Here is a 24,889-nt window from a genome sequence, read left to right as displayed (position 1 = left end):
GAAATGTTTTTTTAAGGTTCCCAATTTCTTTAATGGAACCTACTCAGTTTAGCTGATTTCAATGAAGCGCTTTGGTCGGAAAGGTTAAGGTTTGAATCCCGTCTGAGGAACTTTTATCAGGGCTTTTATTTTTTTTTTTTTTTATCAAAGGTGAGTTAGCCAGTCTCACACGGGTGTGGCAGAGGGTTCTCTCCCGGAAACACGGGTTTTTCGTCCCTCAAAACAGGAAAATTGGTCCTGGGAACTAGACTATCTACAGACATAAAATACTTACACTTAGATGGATGCAGCAGAGGAATGAGATTCAATTGCCTAAATACCCTAATCAGAAGCTTAACTGATTAGGGTCTACACCTGTCTAAGGACGGATGCGAATTGTAAGGAGGAAAAATGGGTGAATTTCTTTAATATATATTAAAAACAAACAAAAAATACATTAGTGTGTCCTCCATAATGATCATTAATATATCCGATTCGAACAAAGCCTTATTTTTTTTTATTCAATTTCCAACAAAAGTTTGATACACCAAACATAGTGGTGCCGAGAAACCTCGTTCTGGAGACCAAACATAGTTTATTTTTAGACTATTTTGCTTATTGCATGCATTCAGACGTACAGTAATCAACGTGAATAAAATCTATCGATCACTTAAATGTTTTGATGTGACATAACAATCATGTCTTTATGCAGCCCAATTAAAATTCAACCAAAAAATCATCGAACGGAAATCGAGAGGCCTCGCACAACCACCCTCTCAAATCGGTATTACAGACTAAAGTTATACTTTTTCTTACTTAGAACTGTGTCACATATTTGGAAAATTACTCCAGCATGAAATTGAAGCATAACAGATTATGAAAATAACAATAGACAAATGGAAATTTTGCAGGAAATCTGACTATGCTGTACTGAATGCATGGCAGATCGAGAGACTCAAATAATGATTTTTATATACATTTTATATTCGATAAAAATAGTACGTATAACATTACTTGCATATTTATTTTAATAAGTAAACAAAAAGAGCGCTTGTTAATCTGACAAATAATCATGTAACACAGTTTTTACTTAAGCTATAAATTAACGAAATGGCTAATATGATTAATATTGGGGAAATGTGGCTTTTCTGATGCAAGATTATTTTCTAACAGCAACGTTTACAGAAACTTTAAGGAATGGTGAAAAGTGGTCAAAATATGCTTTTTAAACATCACCGCGAGAAATCCAGTTGACAGCCAATAGTAGCAGTCTGGCGGGAGTGAAGACCCGTTACCGCTACAGTGGTTTAACCGAAGAGAGCCGAAGTATGCGTTAGACAGAGCATGCGCGCGCTTTCAGCGCTCAGTTTGTGCCAGTTCCACGGACCAGCTCGCTGCTCGTGTTCCTTGTGCTCCATTGCAGGCTGAGCTGTCTACACTGTGTGCGTGTATGTGTGTATGTATGCAGATGGTGATCACCACAGGAGGACCGACCGGCGTGGTTAAGATGACTTACGCCGGCTAGCGTAGTGCGGAGGAGACAGAATTACGTTACAATGCTTTTAACGCTGTCATTATCGGGGTTCCAGCATATAGAATTCAATATGTGCATGCTTGAGTTCTGTGTTCTTTACAAATTTCTACTGTTGGTTTTAGGTGTACAGAACACCAGTAAAAGGATAATTTGCTTTGCAAACTACGTACCAGTCAGCAGAAACAAGTCCATAGATGTACATTCTTGTAATTTTATTTAGGTTGGAAGCTGCATAAATTTATTGATAGTAAGAAGCCAATTCACATGTAGAAAAAAACAAAAACAAAACAAAACAGAAATATTAAGGTGGAATATGCATCTCTTCGTATTCGCATTAACAGTGGTAACTGGTAAGTTTACTTTCTTTACTCTTTAGTCACGAGCACTTTTCTTCCAGAATTCTTAACTTGTTCGATTAAGTCCAAATATACAGAAAAAAAAGAAAGAAAAAAAAAAGAAAAGAAAAAGCCACGATACGCTTTTATCTAGATTGATTTAGAAGTAAGTTATATTAACTTTATGACAAATATTTCTTCCATAAATGTAGCAAAAGTAGGCAATTATTTTGTAAACTATGAGGAGAGGCGATCGCATTGTAGTTTGCCCCGATAAAAATGATTCGACGAAGAAAACTTCGATTTCGCTATAGGATCTTCGTCATAATCAAGAATAATCCATTTAGGAAAGATAAATATTTCTTCTCTTCTCAATATACGAATATAACCCATAAAACTCCTACGGAACTTCGTACTATGTTTAAAATTGTTTCTTTTACACTTTTTTTTTTTTTTTTACAAACCGGAAACTTCTTTTTTTCCCCCCCCCCCATTTCTGGGCAATTCTTCTCATCCTCATACCTAAACTACACGTCATACGTGAGATCTTATTGTTCAGGGACATCCCGATCGTTGAGCCTGCATACACTTCCGCTTCCTCGATCTTCAAGTACGTCACCAGCAACCCTCCGTAAACGATCCCGTTGAAGGCTCTGAAATCATAATTGTAGTTTAGGTGGTTGGTGAGGTAATTGCAGCGAGTATTCATCACACTGAGCTATTAACGGACCGCTTTTTGTTTCATTGTGGACGCTGAAGTTATCGCAGACGTTCTGACGTGCGCCTGTTGGAACACCCACGGTCAAATATTTTCGTCTTTTACGTGGTCGCTGCCTGCGCGCTCGCGTATTAATTTAGTGTTATAGTTTTTTTTTTTTTTTTATTTTGAAGTTACTACTGTAAGATGTATTGTTAATATTACACAAGAATCCAATTTTTTATTAATGAAAATGACTTACTTTCTGTGATTATGTCGATAATATATTTAACTTTATTATTTGTTTTTTAATGATTAGAAGATAAAACAATGGGCATTTTAAATTATCAGTGAGAATGCTTTTGGCTTAGCGGATTTGCTGATTTAAAAGAATATTTCAATGCACTAGGATGGATGGAAGAAACAGTTTGAATCCGATAAACTCAACTGACACTAAATAACCGAACTACTTAAAATATAAATATTTCATAAAGATCAGAAGCGTTTGGGCCAAGGTAAAGCTGAAACTCTCTCTCTCTCTCTCTAGTTAATTAGGCACCCTGTACATGGATGATGCTGATAGACTACGGCGAATGCTCAGAATCAGCAGCTCGCCTTGGCACGAACTTTTAAAGATGCTTTAAAGTCGTCTGAGTGCGGTTAGTTCTCTGTGGCGTGAAAGTAGCATAATAGTGATGCTTTGAGCTCTTCAGTGCATGCGCATTTTATACTTTTGATCATTCGCAAAGGGATGCCATTTTTTTTTTTTTTTTTTTTTTTGATATCCTCAAAGGAAATCAAAGTGATGAAATGATATTTGGAATTATATCGCTTGAAATAATATTCATATGATTTAGTTTTCAATTTTACAAGTTCGACAAATAATGATTTCACGTTGTAAATAATTTTCATAATTCTGCAAAGGATGGTAGTGATTTCTAAAATGGCAACATATTAATATAAGCGCGTGTTAGTTTGACTAAATACATTTGTGATAAAACTATGTTTTATTGTTTTCTTCAACACGCAAGACTCAAATCCAAAATGCAAATTTGTGTGGAAAAATACTGCATTGACGAAAAATCCAAAAAAAAAAAAAAAAAAAAAAGGACGAAATCGAGAAAATGCAAGTAGTTTTAAGATAGTGGATACACAGACTTAATTATAATTTTTGACCACATTAGCAAGATAAGAAGGGATTTACAGTCTGTGCTGAAAAGATCAAAACGAAATTAAAAGAACTATGAATAATTAAAAAGCTCATAAAGTGCGGAAGTATAATTTTATAATCTTATACCAGGCTAGAAATATAATCACAATAGAGAGAAAGTGGTTTAAGTTATATTATTGACAATACTTTTAACTCATGATGCATAAAACGTTCTGTAGATATTTTACGTAATGAAACCACGTGCATCATCATCCATTGTTGAAGATTCAACAATGAATGTAATACAGGTTTATTCAGTATCTTCATTATAATTTAGTATATCATTCATCATTGTTATATGTAATAAGGTGGCGGACCGACAGGCATGTGAAAAAACCATAAACCCCACACAGTTCTTAATTCCTTCTTCGATTTTAGATAATATAGTGAATAGGGTTGAAGTCTAAAAGACGGTGTAGCATGAGAATCAGTTGTGCAAGGGAAGGAAAATGTATTATTGGAAAAAGGACGTGACGCTATCACAAATATTGTACTCCCGTTTCTTGATAACTCCCTAATTAAAGTCAACGATCTGATCGGATGATAATACTCGGAGTGGGAATTAATTACTTCCTTTTATGGTAGAGAATAAAACTTGCGAATGTCGATTTACTGGGAAATGTTGACGCGAGCATTGGAAGTTGACACAATCAATACAAACGAGAGAGAGAGAGACAGTCGTAGAGAAACGGGCCTTAAAACAATTCACTAATTGCAGTATGTTGTCAGCTGAAGTGCTGCAATGAAGAGAAAGCAGCTGCTTAAAGATGTGTCCAACTGGATTCATGAAACAAACTCATTCGCTTTGAATTTAAAGTTGCTGATTTAAAAAAAAAAAGTTTAAATTTCAACGACGCTTTCTGCTTTAATTAACACATGAAATTTACACATGTTTATGACAAGAATATATTCATTAGCTGTCATTAAAAACTTCGTCCAAATGAGGAACGGAAGATTATTTCCGAATCAGAATTCACTGTGGATAAGCTACTTTGCAATAGGATGGAAAAATCAGATTAAGCTTGGCGAAAAAAATAAACAGATCAGCTAAGAAACTGCTATCATAAAAAAGAAGCAAAATGTGAGCTTTTAGTGCAGTATAGATCATATATACTTCCGTGGAAACCTCTTTGAGATGAAGTGTCATCATTTCATACCTGTTGTGTCACGTACAGAAATAATTCGGAAACATATACGTTTAAAGTGCATTCATTTTAAGTGAATGAGCACTTCGGGAATATTATCTTATCTTCTAACAGTTGGATAGAAATGTATCAATATGTATAATTCGAACAGTGGCGATGATTTTCACGCATTTCAGGCTGTCTTCGAAAAGCACGATGGCAGTGTTTCGCAAGATGATGAAAATCTCCCATCTAACGTATTTCATGGTGTAATACGTTAGTGTAATACGTTATTAAAATCAGTGTAATACGTTATTAAAATAACGTATTACACTGAAGTGGAATTCGACTTTCCTTCCACAGTCTGGAAAGAAAGCGACGACGCTGTCTATTTCAACAAACCTTCAATGAATAAGGATTGCTTTAAGGACACGCCCATTTTACACATAAATGAACCCATCACAATTATAATTTGTCTTCTTGATAGGTTAAAGTCTTTGATACGTTTCTAATAGTTTGCTAATGAAACATACTGTTTTGAAAAAAATAAAAAAGTATTGGGAGTAAAGCTCGGCATCCATAAGGAATTCCTAATAAACCTGATATACGACTTACAATGAACGACATGAGAAAAATGAAAAAATCAGCGAAATTTAATTCAATCAACCCCGATCATTGGTTTCCAAATACTGAATCTATCACGAAGAGAAACCTTTCCTTTTATTTTCCAGACTACCATAAAATGAATGCGATTAGCACCACCTTGCTCACAACAATCTTTCATTCGGTTCCGGCTTCATGTTCAAATCAAAGAACTGCAAATTATCTGTTCATGGCATTCATTTCTATAAACTAAGATTTGACGTCTGCTTTATCGTGTGCATTTTTTGTAATGACCCGACATCGAACCTAGGTTATTGTAACGATGTTCCTCTAGCGAATGGTGTCAGATATAGGGCTATGAGATGAACGGCAATCTAGATACTGTGGCAGAGAGTAATGTTGCGAGAACTGATGTTTCCCAAGGCAGTCACAGAAAAGATTAAGATATTAACTGGTTCACACAGAGTTGACCCCATTTACCCCATTGGATTTCTTAGGGTTAAAAGATGTGTTCGCCATCCATTGCAACAGTCAAATATAGTCAAGTTTTGCCTATCGTTTGTTCAAAAGTGTTGCTCGTATCAATTCAAATTTCCCTTCAAAATCTTTTGAATGGTGTGTTTCTAGATGATTCCGGACATTTCTAATCGTGTCGAATTTATTTGCTACTGGAATAATTCGGCTTTTAAAGCATATGTTTTCTGCTAAAATGAATTATATGATTACAGAATCGTGCTGTATTGTGTGTCTATCAGTTTTGACAACAATGAAATAGTTCTGTAATATTCTGACCACTCGCTGATATCGACATATGCCAACCAAGAGTTCGTGTTAAATCACAGTGGCTGGGTGTGAGCTATGTAATGGGTGTTTTCTTCAAAAATGTAGAATTTTCTAGAAATGGAAGATTCACGATTAATGATTTTATTTTAAACATTTTTGAATTTTGCAATTTGAATTTGAATTTTGAATTCAAAATTTTAATTTTGAATTTGAAACAAACTATTTTGCAAAAACAATAAAAAAATTCGCTTAATCGTAACAATTGAAAAACTGACTTATTTAAATAATCATTGCAACCGTACATCGAACAATATAACACATTCAGTAAAGCTATTGTTGATTTTTACAGCAAATAAAATTGTCATAAAATATGGATTTATATTTTAATAGACTTAGTTGGTATCACTCAGGCAGAATTTCTTTTCCTATTTCGTTTCATTTTCTAACACTTTGTTTTTTTTGCTTAATCGTGAAGGTCTTTTGATTAATGGAAAATAAACAGCAAAAAAGGATCATCCACTTCGTTAACACTGTCACGTTGGAATGAGATCATAGGATTTAGTGTGGAGGATTAGATTCTCTGTTGGCACGTACAGCAACTTCTTCACTGCCTATCTGCCAACAAGTGCCTTTTTTCTCCTCTTTGCTATTGCACTACTTCGTTGTTTGTTCTCCCGATGTTTAGCAGCATTTTCTTATTTTATTTGATGAGTTTTGTATTAATAAATGCAAGACAAAAAAGGATATAGAGCTCATAAGGGTAAGATGCCTTATCGGTATCTTGGTAATATTTACATACATCCAACGAAGCAGCAAGGACTTAGCTGCGTAAATAAAAACAAACAAAAATGCTGCAGGTAACCTCGAAATTAAAAATGACATACAAAAATGAAACCTATTACCGGAGAGCCATGTTCGAAATTGATTAATTTTATTTATTTTCCACTCGCACAACGACTAAAAGTGTTCATTTTGTTATAGTTAGACAAGTGCAGATTACGATAACAGCTGTTTTATTGGCTGATGGTTTTCTTTTCATGCTTGTTATTTTTGTTTCTTCTAGCTACTAGAAGAAATATTAGGAATAAGTTTTATCTGCATACGAATTTATACAGAAAGTGATGTGAATGATTTCAAAATAGGGACGACATCGGGGGGAAATGTTCTGTTTACTGTGTATGCATCTCTCTGATATCGACATGGCGAACAAACCGTCAAGTGCACTTAGTCGAGACGTACGCGACATCTGTCCTACGTTCGGAAAGGGATTGAATTCGTGTAGGACGCGAGGAACCTCAATTTAAGTGATTTTTATTTGAAGGTTGTAGTGTTATAGGAAGGCAGTAGTTTTTTATAACTGCCCCATCCCTCTGCCTCCCAACCAAAAAAACTACAACTGATGAATTACAGTTATGCAGATTTTATGAATTTTGGTCTTAACTCCAGGCAGTTCTCATGCAGCAGATATGTTTTATATGCTTTTCAAAATTTTAGTGCTGACACGGAATAAGAATGAGTCGCAAACTATAGGTGCAGTACAGTTTTCATTTACTACTAAAGCTTTAGCAAAACATAACCAAATCTTTCCATCAGAAAAAATATATTCCTTAAGCCAAATCCGTCGCTATCAGTCTTCATTCAAGAATTCTGTTGTTTAAGCTCTTAAGTTCCAACATCTACTTTTGCACAGAAGTATTACAAATAAAGGAGTGGATCACTGCCTAAGAGATTTTCTGATTTCAATAACCTTTTTTCCTGTTGAAAATGACAGCGCGCATTTCTCTCTGTTGCTGTGACATCCTAACAGATCAGAACCAGTTAAGGCACCTTCCATTTCACTTTAAACATTTTCTCGATTTCTTTCTGAGCACAGCTGTCTATCTGTCAGCTGTGCAAAGATGCTCCGAACAAAATGCTTTTGTCACTAAGACACCGTGTAGGAAACAAGAACTTTTCTAGTACTCAGATTCAGAGTTCTGCAGCTTTGAAGTTATATATTACTTGACAATGATGGCATTTCTGAAGACCCAATTTAAACTCAGAGATTTAGCTTTATCTACCTCACTGTTCTAAGCCTAACGTAACTTTGTCTATATTCTATTTTTAACTGAAGGAAAAAGAATTTCGACATACATCTCGAAACAGTCAATATCATTTTGATTTAACAATAAATTCTCTGCTTCTCCCAGAAAATATGAAATATTTTTATGTTTTTTTTATTTTTTATTAAAGCAAGTATAGAAAGGATACAAGACTATCATAAAAATTGCGCTTCGCCATAGCCTATAAAATGAAGCTTTTTTCTGAATCGTTTTGCCGTTAATTTTTGTTCTGTAAATCTTTGAAAAAATTTAAATGATTCGGCAAATTTTAGAAGAAAATCTAAAACTTAAAAATAATAACAAAATTATTTCATTAGCATCCGTTCGATCAGATAATTTTTATTAGGCATCCAGGAGGATGAACAAAATGGATACAGAATAACGTGCTATTATTTACTGTAATCGAAATGCGAAACCTTTCACTCCAAAGGTTTCTGTTCCCCCTTCCCAACGTACTTCATATGCGTTAATAAATCCACTGAGATCATTTTTGTTTGCTTTTCTCTCTTTAATGGACCGTTTAATCTTAGTTGACGTTCAGTTTACACTGGCAATGTTGACCTGGAGTTCAATTTACTGCAAATGCAACTGTGCTCGTGTTACATTTTATAATCACAATTGAACAGTGTTTCCATTTCCTTCACTTTGTCACGTTATCCGAGACTCATGAACTGTACTTGCACGCTAATATGACGATGTTGACAAGCACTGATTGACGTTCTAAGCGGAGACTCGTAATGAATATTTGTAGTGAAAATGTACATGAGTGGTCCTGCTAATGAAAAATAACTTCTCTGTTAAATAAATTACAAAGTAAATGGAAAATATTCTCTCAACAAATAACTGGTATTTTCCATGGTTTGGAGACATAATCGTAGTTTGAAGACTCAAATGTTTATTTTGATTTATTTTACAAGTGAAAGAAAAATCGGAACATTCACTATCCCAGAGTCCACTTGTTACAATTATTTCATAATTTTCTGTGAACTGCTAACGTGCACCCCCCCCCCCCATACACTTGGCCTATGATAGTCTATTTAAGATACACCCATAAGCCAAACATTATGACCAACCTCTATCCGATCAGCTACACTGCGCAGTTGGCTGGAAACAAGCCGCAGGTTGCAGTGTTATGATTATTATCGTGCGTATCACTGGTTGCTCTCTTCCCATTTGAACACATTCTAACAGTTAATTCTTACACGTGAGTGTTCTGAATTGCTGTACATGGTGAAATACATCCCGAAGGACTCTTTGAGCAAGACAATAAGTTTCACATGCTTCTCATTGCAAGCATGATTCAAAGAGCATAACCATGCATTTCTGTGTGCTCCCCTGGTTACCTAATACATCTGATTTGAATTCCATGGAACATTTGTGGGATCATGTGGAATGCTGTATCCGCCGATCGATGCTAATGCTTTACTCGGTCGCGAACATCCGGGACGTTATTCTGTATAGTCCAGAGTACCTCACAACACCTTCCGAGGTCTAGTGGAGTCAATGTGAAGATGGATGCTACGCAAGTTGTTATCTTGAGCAAAAGCAGGCCCATTACGCTACTAGATAGGTGATCATAATGTTTTGGATCATAAGAGTAGGCTTGAGTGTTCCTCACAGAAATACTTCCTTTTGACCGTTTCTTGACAAACCCTGTGAAACTGTGGTCAAATCACCACTCTTGTCTTCCCGTACTAACTATAGATTATGCGTATATTCTGCTACATCAAAGAGCGTCCATAACGCAATTAAAAAAGATAGGAAAGATAAGTATCATTTAGATAAAAAGACAAACTCCAGCTAGGAGATAAATATTCTTTGCATCCCAGAATATGCTTTTTGAAGGAAACAAGGGACAACGTTGATCTAAGTGGTGTACAGGCTCTCCGATTAGCTGTAACTACTACACTAGCATTTCTAAGCCAAATGCTACCTATTCCTCTGATCTTGTTTGCGAAGATCAGAGCTGATTTTGAGATGCCCTTGCTTATTGCAAGCAAAACCAAATGAGTTTGAAAGCAATTGAAAATTATATTGTATCCTAAGAGGACTCTAGACATTTTATTGCATCCTATCATAACAAGAAAATTCATATTTACACAGTAAAAACAAGTCCAAACTAATGTACGAAAGATCTACAACCTTTAGCATTAGGGATTTACATTACATAACAAAAATATATTAAATATCCTAAGGGATTAGGATACACAAATCAAAAAAGATACTAAAGTGCCTTTTTTGAGAACTTTCTTCATGTGGAATAAAACTAAGCGAAAATATAAAATATCAGTAAACACAAAATAATTTAATGTAAATAATACAAGTCGATCAATGTACATGCAATATGCATGTACATATTTTTAAATTTTTACGTTTTATTTTATTTTATTTATTTTTCATAATTACAGTAATTACGAAATACTGGTTTACGGTAACTGGTATTAGTTTGAGTAAATTCATCATTTTAATGAAATGTTTTTCTTACGTGGCCTAATAATTAGCAACTAGGCCTAATTAAAACGGTCCATTTTAAGATTTGGGACTTTTATTCCCCCCCCCTTTCTTTTTTGTATAGGGTTAGGTAAATATCTTGGCATGTGCGAAACTACATCCGTGACGTGTGTTGTATTGGTTTCTCATATCCGGAAGCTTCTAGTTACGGAGACGAAGGACATGTGTGACAGTGTCGTGAGAGAGCGAGACTTGCTCAGCGGACGAGGTCACTGCTTTGTCGCTGTCGAACGCGGACCCTGTTAGATTAGCCTGACAGGAGGATTATTTGTTTTACGGCGTAGATCTGTCTCCACGAAATGGGTTCATTTTCCTTATAGAACCCATCTCGAACTTTTATTATGGATACTGTATTGTCCATTGTCCACTTCGTCTTTGTTTTTATTAAAATGCTTATGCATGGACGGTCTATAAGAACCAAAGATAAATAACAAATGTAATCTTGTTTTATCAAACTGTCAAACCAGGGAAATAGGAAAAGGGACACGCATAGTATACTTCTTTGGCAGCAGCATCGAGAAGAGCATGAATATTCTTGTCCTTAAAGTTCTTAGTTTATTTTTAGATTCACTGATTCAGTTATAAGTTGTAAGCAATGAAACATCAATTTCAAACACTGCGCCAGTTAAAGACTAAAGTCAGTTAAAAATTAATGACACAAGCCTTTTTTTTTTTTTTATCCAAATGTCGATAAGATATTTTCTCTACAAGTCGTACATGAGTGTGTTGTAGTAGTATTAAATATAAATGAAATATTTGCTTTTTCGGAAAAAAGGTTTATTTCGGTTTAAATCTGTCCACCAAGTTTAAAATCCAAATTAATTTCACTTTCTTATTTCAGTTTATATTGATTGCTTTTACTTAGTTCAAAGTTCTGATAAAAAAATGTGATGTGGTTATCTACATCTATTTACGGAGTATCAGAACACGATCTCTCAATAACACTGTATATATTCTGAAACGATTAAGATATAGTACAAAGAGTGAAAGTATACCGAGTTAATTCCCCTCTTTTCCAGAAAGAATCTGTCTACTGTAAGATGAAAATTGCATCTTACTTGGAAGAGAAAAAATTGAATAAACCACTGCCTTGAAATGACGGATAGTTCTGGAATGTTTTAGTTGCAAAATAGAATTCTAATCACAGGTTTGTTTGTGCTACGGAAATGAAAATCAGAGCTTACTGGACAGAAATCTTCTCCGCTACTGTTTAAATCGGGCTACTTCAGCCTGTAAGTCAAATTGCCATTTGAAAAAGAGAAAAAAAAAAGAGTCCCGAAATACTCATTTCTGCTGCAGTAAAAAAAAGATGGACGTGTCTGCTGGTCGGAAACACCTTGGTTGAAGCGCATTAGAGATTGCAAGAAAAGGCCCTTTGCTGTTTTCATCTTAAGTCAGTTATCTCTCAGAGATGGTAGACTTTTTTTTTCCGAGAAAAAAAAGTCTAGAACAGCTTTCATGTTCTCGGCCTGAGAACACGAAAGCTGTTCGAAAGGGCGAACAAAAAGGGTTACAGCCTATTGAACGTCACAAAGGCTTCAAGTTGCTAAGAGTCTCGTTAATCACTCTTAATCAAGAGACTCATTGTACACGTGTGTGCGTATATCTCTGTAGATAAATGTTATAACATTTGTCAATATGGTGCAGATAAAAAGGACCTCACGAGAAGAAAGTAGTATAATGTATGATAGTGCGGCATCGTAATTGTTTGGATAATTGCATCTCAAGAGATATATTTATTCCATTTCCTCTTTCAGTAAAGAAATTTTAATTTTTTATCTGTGGTAATAATAAGATAAAATAATTATGAAAGTTAGAACTTAAAAATATGCTACAGGAAAACTTTCTATGAAAAAAAAAAAGGAAATGAACTTCGTCGTAAGGATGAATATTATTTCGCAAATGCAGAATATTGCTGCGAATAAACCTAAGGAGAATTTCTCATATAAGGAGAAATCCGATATCTGCTATCAAGCTTGGCATCGTTCTGGTTCTCAGTTACTTATTCCCGGAATTATTTTATATTAACACTTTCATTGCCAAGCTGAAAATTTGAATTTCGCGTGGTGGCCAATTTTTAAAAAAATTTTTTTATTTAGTTAGCGACGTCCACGCGATAACGCGTGATCGGCCATTTGGCGAGAGCTGGCATCGCGTGATATCGCGTGATTGGCAATGAACATGTTAAATATATAGTTTCTAGATCTGAAGATATTTTTGATTTAGCCAGAGACAGAGAGGAAGGGAAATAAAGTGCCTGTAAAAGGAAGCGAAAATAAAAGAAAATATTTTTTCTCACGTCTTTAAGAATTATTGAAGTTTCCTTATCTGAACCAGCAACGATTATACATTTGGTTCGAACACCGTTTAGAACGTAAAAAACCTTTATAAAGACTTTTCAACTGAAGGTGGATTAGCTGGTTTCATATGTAGGTGGCATGGATTTTCCTGAAGCCTAGCATTCTATATAATACTCGCATTTTGCACACGCGACAGCTTAGAAGATTAACTTCCCTCTCATAACATTAAGTTTCTATAAAGCCAAATTACTTGGGGATGATAAGATATTGAGACTATGTAGAGGGAAGATGAAAGAAAATCTAATCTAAAGGTTTCATAAGAAACAAACTTAGAATCTTTCCTTTATTTGCCATTAAACTGACATTAAATGTGCATTGCTGTCAAAGTGTCTTGTGTTGGTAGGTGAATTTCATGTCACGGTGTCAGATCACCGCCCTGCTTATTAAGACATGAAGTGCTTGAAAATGTTTCATGTTTGTCTCTAGAGTAATGGTCCCAGATTATGCAAAAAAGAAAATAAATAAATATAAATAAAAAAAAAAACCCGTTAGTCCATCCACAAACTGTTGTATCATATTTTTGCAACGTTTCGTGGTTGGGAGTCAAAAACAAGAACAACAACAACAACAACAATAGTAATTTCATCTCTCTCTGCCATCAAAATTGTTTTGATGACAGTTTGATTTCTTTATTAAGAAATCTAAAAAGAATCTGATAAATGTGTCAGTATATTGTTGCATTATATGGATAGAGATAAAGGTCTTAATAATTTGCTGACTGTTACAATCATTATCCTTTAGTTATCCTCCATTGTAGTCATTAAAATTCGTTCACAGCACAAACATGTTCCTTAAACGTATTTTAACTCAATTTATAGTTACTTTCTTTGACAAAAAAAAAAAAAAACAACCAAAAACAAACAAACAAACAAAAAACGCTTAAAGAGCTTGGCAATTAACATTTGTTAACCATTAGTGGCCATTAACTTGCATTTTGGACGTATCTGTGGGATTTAATCACCTTGTCCTTTTCTTTCATTTACGCTTTTTTAACAGCAAATTTTAGAGCCAAAAGGGCATACAGTTTGGTAATTTAAACAGCAGTCGACTGCAAAATAGAAATCTTTTGGAATTTTCATGCAGTTGATTCTCTCTTAACCATAGGGGATTTTTTTCGGTACCGTAAAAATTGATTATTACGTTTTACCGACCTGATGGTTTATTGAATATTTTCCTCCAGTCGCAGTCCATCGGTTCGAATCCCCTTGTATCATTGATTTAAGAAATATCTCTTTATTGATCGATGTTATTTCCCCGTAGTGAGACGTCCATTACTCTCTATAAGAGGTTGTCGGTATTTCTAATCCATGGCCACTGACAGACAGACATACTTAAAAACAACCAACCAATGATGAAAATGCTTTTAAACACACTTCATTACTCATAGAATGCTTGCTTAAACCAAAATATGAAACTTACATTTTGGCTTTATTCCTACGTATACTTCCGTTTTAGCTTAACATATGTAGAAATAAGAATACCTTAAGCACTCTTCCCATAATTTTAAGGTTTTTTTTTTCTCTCTCTTTTTTTTTTTTAATAATCAAATTTAGTAGTACATTTTATGTAATATTTGATAGCGCCCTCTCGTGAAAACGCATGTAGTCCTAATTGAACTCCGTTTATAGTTTGAATAAAATATAAAAGAAAGGTGAATGTTTGATGTAAATGGGTGTGACTGTTTGAATAAGTGGAAGTGGCGTGACTGAAGTAGGTAGTGTGAAAATATTAACTAAGTGGAATAAACTCTGAAGTAAGTGCAAAATTAAGTTCGCATTTTGTTCCAAAATAAAACACAAGATTGAATTCAATAATGCATTTCATTTAAGTTGTAAAATATTAAAATTATCGTGTTCGCTATAAATATTTGTCCATCTTTAGTGTTGTCTAATCACGTAGTTTTTTGTAACTTTGCAAAGAAAGAAAGAAAGAAAGAACAAGAACATTTTATTGAAAGTTACAAGATTTGAATAAAAACAAACGATGACATTAGAAAAAAAAAAGAGAATGCATTAAATTATTTTATTAGGTTATTTTTATGGGAAAAATTGTTGATAAGAAACACATTTATCCCCCCTAACCAGAAACGACTAATGGATCATTAAAAAAGTAATATTTTATACCTTATGTTTTCCTTGTATCGTTTAACATTTTCCTTCTAAACTGTTATATCCTCCTCTATTTGTTTTATGATCATAATTTAAATGATCTGAAGCCATTTTGGATTATTATTGTACAGTCCAGTACAGTCTAATTTTTGCTATTGTGAATTTTGATGTATTTGATCATAGATGTTAATTAGTAGCAACCTTTTTCATTTAAAATTGACGAACTTCAAAATCCGTACGCCTACTCTTGAAAACTCATTTTTCATTCGAACCTCAGTTTTTATTTTAGATCTTGAAATTAGCTTTGAAGTTTAGATTTCAAATATAGATCTTCATATACAGATTTTGAAAACTTTTAGATCGTTGGATAAAGCCTTGCAATTCAGAGAGTTCGACGAATTTCGAAAGATTTTTAACCTGGAAAAATATGATCGGTAAAATATTGAATCGAAAACTTACCCACAGAAGGAAATATTAACACATCAACCAGGGTCACATCGGAATGTCATATGAATCGTACGGAACTTTACGACGAGCGTACGGAAACTCCTCGATGATGAGATGGTGCGTTAAATTCTCGTACTGCCCTAATCATTTAGGAATTTAATGGATGCGCGCTCTCAATCTCATAACATTCCTCCCTCCCTCTCCAATAAAAAAAAGTGAAAGAAATTGATTAAAAAACATAAATCAGGATTTTTTCAGAACTCCTTATGTCCGTTTATTAATCATTAAATTACTACAGACAATATTTAATTTACATTAAATGTAAGCACAATAGTATCCCTTTTTCAGAAGGCTTCCCCCTCTTCAAAAATGCATTTTTAAATTGATATTTGGAAAAACATTTCGAGCAATTTTACGTAACAGCAGCTAAGATGGAAACGTGCTTATATGCAGTTCATTGTCATACGTGTTAATTTACATTCATCGTAAATGGGAAATTATTAATTTTTTTTCTTCTGATTTCCTCCGTTTCATAGCTGCGCTCAGATTAGATGGATGTTGTGAAGATAAGTCGCTTCAAGTAAACGGTTTATGAAAACTTGGATTAAACTCTTTCAATGTCATAAGTCAAAATGAAGACTTTCAAAACTGAAATGAAACTTTATATGCAGGCTGTGCTAGTCTGAAATTGCCTCTCGGCCCTTTAATAATCCTTTGGTAGACCACTTACGGGACCTCTGCTCAAGAGTGATGAAAATGTCTAGACGGACCAAATAATGCTTCCCCAGAGGACGAAACTGTCTCACATGTTAGGGGAACTGCGATGTGGGCAATCTTTAATTTTTTGTGGTGGGGTGGGGTAAGAACTGCTATAGATTTATTGGCCCGTCACAATATATTGTAATTAATGCTCTACTGGAATAATAAATTCGATGGCAAAATGGGAGTATTTCAATTATTTTTATTTTACTTTATTTTTCCATAGCTTCTGCTGTACTAGGCCGCTTAGAGTCTTATCTACATACATGTCAATGTTTTATGGTTGAGTTAGAAATATCCCACGGGACCATTTTCACAGAAAAATATAAAACACACAATGTAATAACTATTCCAGATTTTCATTTGATTGATTTTAATAGAGTATTGCATTTATGATATATGTCAGTTTGTAGGGGGGATGAAATATGCGATACATTTAAATAGTGTCTGTGATCGGCAGACTTTTTAAATAAATCAAACACATCAATATGTAAAAAGAAGATATGATAGCAAGTAAAATATGTAAATTCAGTCTTTCACAAAACTTCTCCTCCTTCCTCTGCGGGGTTTATCCAGCTTCCAATGCAGGGTCCACGTGTTACATAAGATATGACTTTGATAATACACCCCAACCGGCCTGCCGCTAGGGTGGAGGGAGAGGGGAATGTATTTATGTTCAGAGGACCGGTTTGCCTGTTCTGGGGGAGGAAAATACGAGTTTCCGGGAGAAGAAAACCCCTCTACCTCCATATAAGACATGGCTAACTCACCTTTAGTCGAAAGACACCAGACAAAGGTTCCTCACGTCATCGACGGGAATCGAACCCAGGTCTTTCCACCCAAAGAGCTTCGTCTATACCGACTGAGCTACGAAGGCTCTCAGTCTTTCACAAAACAGTCTTTCACAAAAATTTCGCATATTTGAAATTTTTTTCACAAATTGACATATATTAACACTGCAATACTCTGTTAAACTGGATCAGATGAAAATCTGGAATAGTTGTTATTTATTTCTTCCTTAAACAGTCTTTCCAAAATCGTTTACGGATATAAACAATCGACTATTTTGTTTACTCCTTTGGTTTAAATACAGCGTATGGCCTATGAATTAAATTTCCAAAATTTGCGTTATTGGCTCTCATATTTCTCACGGAAAACGTTTTTATTTTTTTGATATCGTCCTGTGTGGTAAATTTCTAATTCAACCACAAAACGTTGATATATATGTGTACAAGGTTCTATACGGCCTAGAACACTATTTGCATTTATATAGATTGGCTCAAGGGCAAAACACTAGTGTTTCTTCGAAGACATTATTATCTAGAAAAATCAAAGATTAATCTAAGCATATCTCATGGAAAATATTAGATATATTTCATATATATGATAAACATTTATTGATTTTCAAAACAAAACAAAAAAGTCAGTCCTTTTTCTATCATGTTTGCATAAAAATAAATTCGATCTAACAGTTTGCTACCTTTTTTTTTTTTTTTTTCATCGAACAACAACAACTTTGTTATTTTGGTTCACTAATTCGGAAAGATTAGTCTGCTCGTCTGATTTAGAGCACTTTAGTTCAAGGCTGAAATATGAGCAGCATCTCTTAATCATAAACAGGACACTAGGAAATATAATTAGAATTTCAGCTTCTGTACGAGTATAAATAACGATGCGGTCTACATTTGAAATATAATTAGAGTATAATACGTGGTTATCATATCTTATCATCAATAAAAAGTTAGGTTGAGTTTCTAATTGTCTCCTGAATATAAAATCAGTAACCCAATAATATCACGATAATAAGATTTCTGATTCTGAAAACACGACATTTGGGAATCCATAACTTCGCAAGTAATTAATTCTTGATATATTAAAACAGCAAAGATGAAAATCCTATTGACAACTCTTCACTATTTAAAGAGATCACTCAGTCTAAAATATTGGTATTCAACTCTTTCGTTGGCATATTTTTTTCCCTTGAAGAAAACTATAAGAAATCGACGCTTTATATATTCTCCTCTAAAGATATACGTTTTATTGTCCTCTTATAAGATCAGAAGGAGTCTGCATTTGTATACCTAAAAGAAATTAAAAATTACAAATGTTTAATTAAAACGTATTTTTTTAATTTCAGCATATCTCTTGGAAGTAGCAGCTGAAAGGATGGATGCGAAGTTTATCTGTCATTTGGAATGATCGGTGTCGAACTCCCACCATGCAAGGAACTTTTATAGGACTTTTCGTTCAGTCTTGAGGGTGACCTAACCGGCATTACACGAAAGTCTCAGGAATTTCCTCGAAGATAGTTTTTTTTTTTTAAATCCCATAATACAGACAAAGGAGAGAAGAACAGATGCAGTTTAATCAACTAACATACTTGCGTGATAGTCTTAGTAATTTCTACCGTAATTAAAAACAAACAAACAAACAAACAAACAAACTTCTTGTAAATGTCTCACGCGCACACACGCGCACGCACACGCATCTTGGAATCTGCATATCGCCAGTTGAATATCGCTGCTCTGAACATAAGTACTGTAGTTATGTTCATATAGCTGCTCTGAACATAACTACAGTACTTACATGATTAAGTGTGTTCGTGTTCGTGCGATATTGTCGTCATGCAAAATTTTAGCCCTGAATATTTGCTACTGTGCCTTTTGGCTACAGAACTATAGTTATGTAGTACTGCACGATCGCAACTGTAACTACTGCACACGGGTGTCACCTCTCTGGCTGCCAGACACATTCCATTTTAATCAAATCAAAAAAAAAAAAAAAAGATTACGAAATGTTTAAGCTTCCTCAGTCTGATCATCACACGATATATTACCCATTGTTCCTTTTGTAGTGTAACAAAAACTAAAGCTAATATGACCGTGATCTGTATAACTCAGCTCTATTAGAATATTAAACAGAAAACAAAAACGTATATCAAAAAGATAATTACTCATTTCCATTTTAACATTATCTAAGAATTACATGATAAAAATAGCTAAAACAATTTTTATTCATTACAGAAAGCAACAGATAATAATCTTAGTAACGCTTTGCAGCCATCGATGTCGCATAAAATTCATATCCACTCCGTACGATGAAATCAGTCATAGACAAGGGTAACTGTGAAAATGTAAACAGACTATGAACGTGTTTATTAAGACCTAAAACTCACCAGTTAAACTGAAATCACTAACTATATACAGTCTCAGACATTACTCGATGAATTACTGATATATTTGTAATCAATAATCTATTTTTACAAACCTATTAAATTGAAGCCACTGAATGATGGTATATAGCTGTCGATGTATTAATAATATTAAAATTAATAATATTAATACCGCAAACTTCAAAAATTCTTCTCTACTTTTTTCATGGGGTTACGTAAATGAGATATCATCTGATAAGGATTTTGATCTTGTTTTGGATTTTTATCTTATTCACTTCAGAATCATATTTGAGAAAGACTTTCCTTTAACTAAAATCTAACTGTCCATTCGCAAATATCCCACTCCATAGGTGATAAGAAAATGCCCTTTCTAAGCTAATGAAGACATCTCTGCTCATGAATCTGATATTACTTGTTATAAAGTACGAAGAAGCAACTTTAAGATCCGTTTCCGACAAGGAAAATATGACTACTACGAAAAGTTGCATTGATCAGCGTCTCAAGTGGGAAATTTAAGATGATTTGTAACTATTAAAATATTCTGAAAACAAAGTGTAAGAAAAGTAAAGCATAACGAATTCCATTTGTGGAGGTATATTCGTTAATTTCATCAGATCTTTTCATTTTTCACTGCACAAGCATTTCTGCAAAAAAAAAATTGACTAAAAATAAGCCACAATTCAGGAACAAAAATACTTCGACTATGAGGCTGCAGCATACGCCACAACCTCATATATTTGATCATTTCTTATTATATGTTTTTGCTCTAATGGAAAAATGCTATTAAAACGCATCTCAGACAAAAGTCATCATAGGATCCAAATTTATTTTTAAGGATTCTTAATATAAAAGTAATCACGTAGATACCAAATTTGCAAGTTCTTGACGGCCTATCTTTGAGTATAACAATATTTTATGTTTATCTCACAAATCATTAAATAGCCTATGTCTCAATGAACTATTACGTTAGAAACTATAATACATTTAGTTTAATCCTTGTGTAAGCAAACAAAGTTTGCGCCTGAAGTATCTTCAGGACTGAGGCAACTTGTGGTAAAGGTAGACCAAGCCCTCATCATTCCTTGTCTTAGTATCTCCCATAATGCAAAGCTATCCATTAATGGAAGGGCCACTACCCAGACCGGTTTCGACCTTTATTGAGGTCTCGTCAGTGGGAGCCAGAGCCAAACCCAGAGGTGGTGATACTAAGGTGGAAGCAATGGAGAAGTCTTCTTTACCTATACGAGTTGCCAAAAGGTGTCTCACCTTATTAAATTACTCTGGATTTAGAGAAAGATGTTCGAAGTTTTTTTTTCCCCCACTTGGTTAGACTATAATAAATTTAGTTTAATCCTTTGGATTTAAGGATTAAACTAAATTTAATATAGTCTAACCAAGTGAAAAAAAAAAAACCTTCCAACGTTAGAAATTTTATCATAAAGAGAAATGTTAGAAACTGTAACTCGCCCAATTATCCACTGTAACTGAAGAGAGTTAGACCAAAAATCTGCTATTTTCATCTTATATATAGAATTTACTAACGCATTAAAAAGTCCTAATACCTCCTACGCATTCAAAGGACATATAAAACTCCATTCCCTCCTTTAATAGCTTAATCTTCACGCAATATCACTTAAAAAAATGAACTTAACATCTGATAAATTTGAAAGCGATACCGTCTTCGCGAGCAGTAGCACAATGCATATTAAACGGAAAGTAGAGCATTTAGATACTTTGATTTTAAAGCATGGTTATTAGCTTGCCCTGTTTCATTAATATTATTATATTATTATTCTTATTATTATTATTACGCATGTTTTAAGCAGAATATGTATATTCTTTCCTTAAAATATCTATTTCATAGCTAATAATAATGCTCTTGCATTTCTATACTTTGATTTTATGCCATATGATTGCATTCCTGGAAATAGGTAATAAAAATTAGGATGAATGCTTATTGTGAATGGCAGGAGTATTTTCAAAAAAAAAAAAAAGTGAATGGCACGCAAATAACTTTTTGATCGATGGACATTGCCGATAAAATTTACAGTTACTCCCGTGCAGGGATCCGAAAGTAGGTGAAGCTATACACTCACGATCCTCACACATTGAACCGTCTTTCACAACACGTGACACACCATTCACATTCTTAGTCTTTGATACACATCTCAATAGAATTGAGTCAGTGCGTTATAACAGCACTTTCAGCATCGCTACAAATAAGCTCTCAACGTTAAAAGTATTCTCTTAACTATTTCATCTAGCTTTAATAATGCATTTTTTACTGAGTGTAGTAGTTCATGAGTTGAATTAGTTCGGCAACCAACAAAGTTATTTGATGGAGCTTTGTAATGAGTTTATACATATTTGCATCGTGTTTAGTGATAATTACAGAGTAAACTAATCTAATTTTGTTGTTCCTCCATTAAATGAATATCGACAAAAATGGTGTGATGTGCATACTTCGGCTGCGTAATATGACGTTATGCCTACAGAGTTACAAAGTAATATTAATAAAGTTAAGTAGTGTGAAATATTGGTGGTACCTAGGATTATATTGCTGTTTTGGAGACCAACCTTTTGTGTCCATGGAATTATACTTTTTAAATATTTTTAGATATACAGTTAATGACAAGCAGTTAATTAATTCATATTTATTTTTAATGTATAAATATACTTTTCATTATCAAAAAATCATTACATTTAGACATTATATACTCAATTTCTTGTAATTGCAATTGATGTGAGTCTGTGACAAAGAGAACAGACCTTTGGTTTTTGAAAACTCGTTTTCTTAATGGCTTTGAACTATCGATATGTCTTGACTAAGACGGATGCGACTCCATTTCTATAGCAACAAAGGATCCTCTTGCACCTGCTATGTTGAAAAGTATTTATATTTTTTCGCTGTCAGTAGTAAAACATCACCCAATAAATGATGTGGATAACAAATATGGCTAATTTTGCATGGACCCACATAATAGGCATGAATCTTTCCCCCATAACTCACTCTTCAATTTTAGACTATTTCAAAAAATTGTTTTAGAGTGGTACAAGAAATTATAAAATCTGTTCTACTGTCCAGTTAATCAGTCTTTTTTATTTGTTAATCCACGAAATGTTAAACACTTTACAGCACATTTTAATGCCATTGGAGGGTTGAAGCTTAGATAATCTAGTAAGCCTGCTGCTCTATAAACCAAACATTTTGAGGCCTTTCAGGAATCTAATAACCAGTGTGATATCACAGCGAAAAATTAAAATCATCTACCATCTAGAGACATTCACAATCATGTATTCCAGCTTAGGATTTGAACCTACAGACTATTGGTAAGTGAATGGAAATGCTATTCACTATGCCAATTTAGACCTCCTCCCAAGACAGTAGGAGAGGGAAGGGGGAAAACTTTTGAATAAATAACAATCTAAATATTAAAAAAAAACTAATTTACTGCATTTTTTGAAAGAGAAAAGACATCTCAGATTGCAATTTGCATTTCATATTGATTTCACGATTAGCAGAATCTAATGAAAGAAAAAAATCCCCTACTATAAATAATAGAGAGAAAAAGAATAGCAGGAAGTGTTCTTAGATTTTAAATTCAGAACATATTATTCGTTTACACAAGTAACCTATCCACAAACGACTATACACTTTCTGAATTCAAAAATATGGAATGAACATAATTATGAATCACATTTTTTTTTATCTTTATCGTACCGCAGAAAGCTAAACGATCGATGCTGTCTAGTGTAGTGATTAAAAGTCGAGCTTTTCTGCCTAGTGAGTAAACAGTTATTAGCCACGCCATCTGGAGAGTCATTGAGAGCATTTGAAACACAGGTCACACGACTTTCGTGATTAGTTGAATAGTAAACTGATATGAAACATTCAAATATTTTAAGAAAATTGAATTATTTATTCAAATGTAGGGGTAGAAAGGAACATAATGTATTGCTTTCATTGAAAAATTAGCAGTTTGATAAAATGAATGTCATTAAAAAAAACTGCATTATTTTGTATGGTTTACGATTTTAACGCAATGCAGTATTAGCAAACTAAATAATTCCATAGAATTAATTCCAAGCTCTTTGGGATGCAATTTAAAAATAAATGTTGCATGTTTAAATGACTCCGTTTGTTTTTCAGTTTATGAGGGGTAACTATGTCCTCTTTCTATGACCAATTTAATATTTTAAAGTAAAAAGGAACGCTACTATTTGTTAAGTTAGGAAACAGAACTCCGTTTGTCTGTCTTATGGCAGTTGCAGAGTTCTGGAATGAATATTTGCAATATTTGTGTAACAAAATGTTGCAACATAACGTAGTATGTGTTTCTATACTGCTCAGTAAAAAATAAAATTGGTTTGCCGAAATGATTCATAGCTATGTGTAGATATTGTGAAAACTAACAAGTAATACGATACTAAAAGACATGAAGAATAGAAAGTACTCATCTCGATCAAATATTTGCGAAAATTTGAAGAATGCAGCTTTTGTTTATCATCATAGAAATGTGACACCTGATGTCATTTTCAAACAAAGTAGCGCAGAGCGAATATATTTTACGATGCCGAATGCAATTTTACAAAATATAATTTACTAATGCTGCCGAAACGATTCTTTCCGGGAATAACATTTCGATGCTGTATGCACTTATATGCCGAAGTCGACAACTTTTGGACAATCAAGGAGGAAAAAGTAAAAAGGGAAAGCTACAAAGCAGGGCACCCTACCTTGGATTGGCACCTTGCCAGAACAGTAAAGAGCGGCAGTTTGCCATCTTTATTGTTCATGAACGAAGTTCTATCGTGCACTCAAGTAACTCTTAAGGAAGGCAAAAAAAATCGTAAACCGCAGTACCATTTCGCAGTTCTTAAGTAGAATGTGAGGTAATATATTACTGGGAATAATTGCTTACTATATCAAGGCCATCAATACATGGACAACGATGAAATGGTATAAAAAGTTTGAATTTTCGACTTTCTCATTTGATTTTAATATTTCAAGCAAACCTCGTTACTGTTTATTTTCTTATATTTATATATTTCTTTTCTTATAATGATATAGACTAAACACACTAAATGTGTTTAGTTTAAATAATTTCAAACTGCGTAAATGAATATTTAGAGACTGCATTTGCAAATCTAAATGAGCAGGAAAA

General features: G+C 33.9%; 1 protein-coding gene across 1 annotated transcript in view; it reads left to right on the top strand.

Annotated features, from left to right (window-relative positions):
* The first annotated feature begins 1,647 nt into the window (after positions 1-1,647).
* The window catches only part of LOC150094603 (cell adhesion molecule Dscam1-like), a 435,546-nt gene continuing 412,304 nt past the window's right edge, over positions 1,648-24,889 (top strand). Inside the window, exon 1 of the mRNA XM_090411127.1 lies at positions 1,648-1,863. Coding sequence (XP_090267253.1) covers positions 1,827-1,863 — 37 coding nt within the window. The 5' untranslated portion in view covers positions 1,648-1,826. The remainder of the gene's footprint in view (positions 1,864-24,889) is intronic.

The sequence above is a fragment of the Typopeltis vanoorti genome, chromosome 21 (genome assembly GCF_054136105.1).
Source record: "Typopeltis vanoorti isolate ZY-2024b chromosome 21, IOZ_Tvanoo_1.0, whole genome shotgun sequence".
NCBI lineage: Eukaryota > Metazoa > Arthropoda > Arachnida > Uropygi > Thelyphonidae > Typopeltis > Typopeltis vanoorti.
The sequence above is the reverse complement of the archived record's forward strand: the minus strand, read 5'-3'. Positions and strand labels throughout refer to the sequence as shown.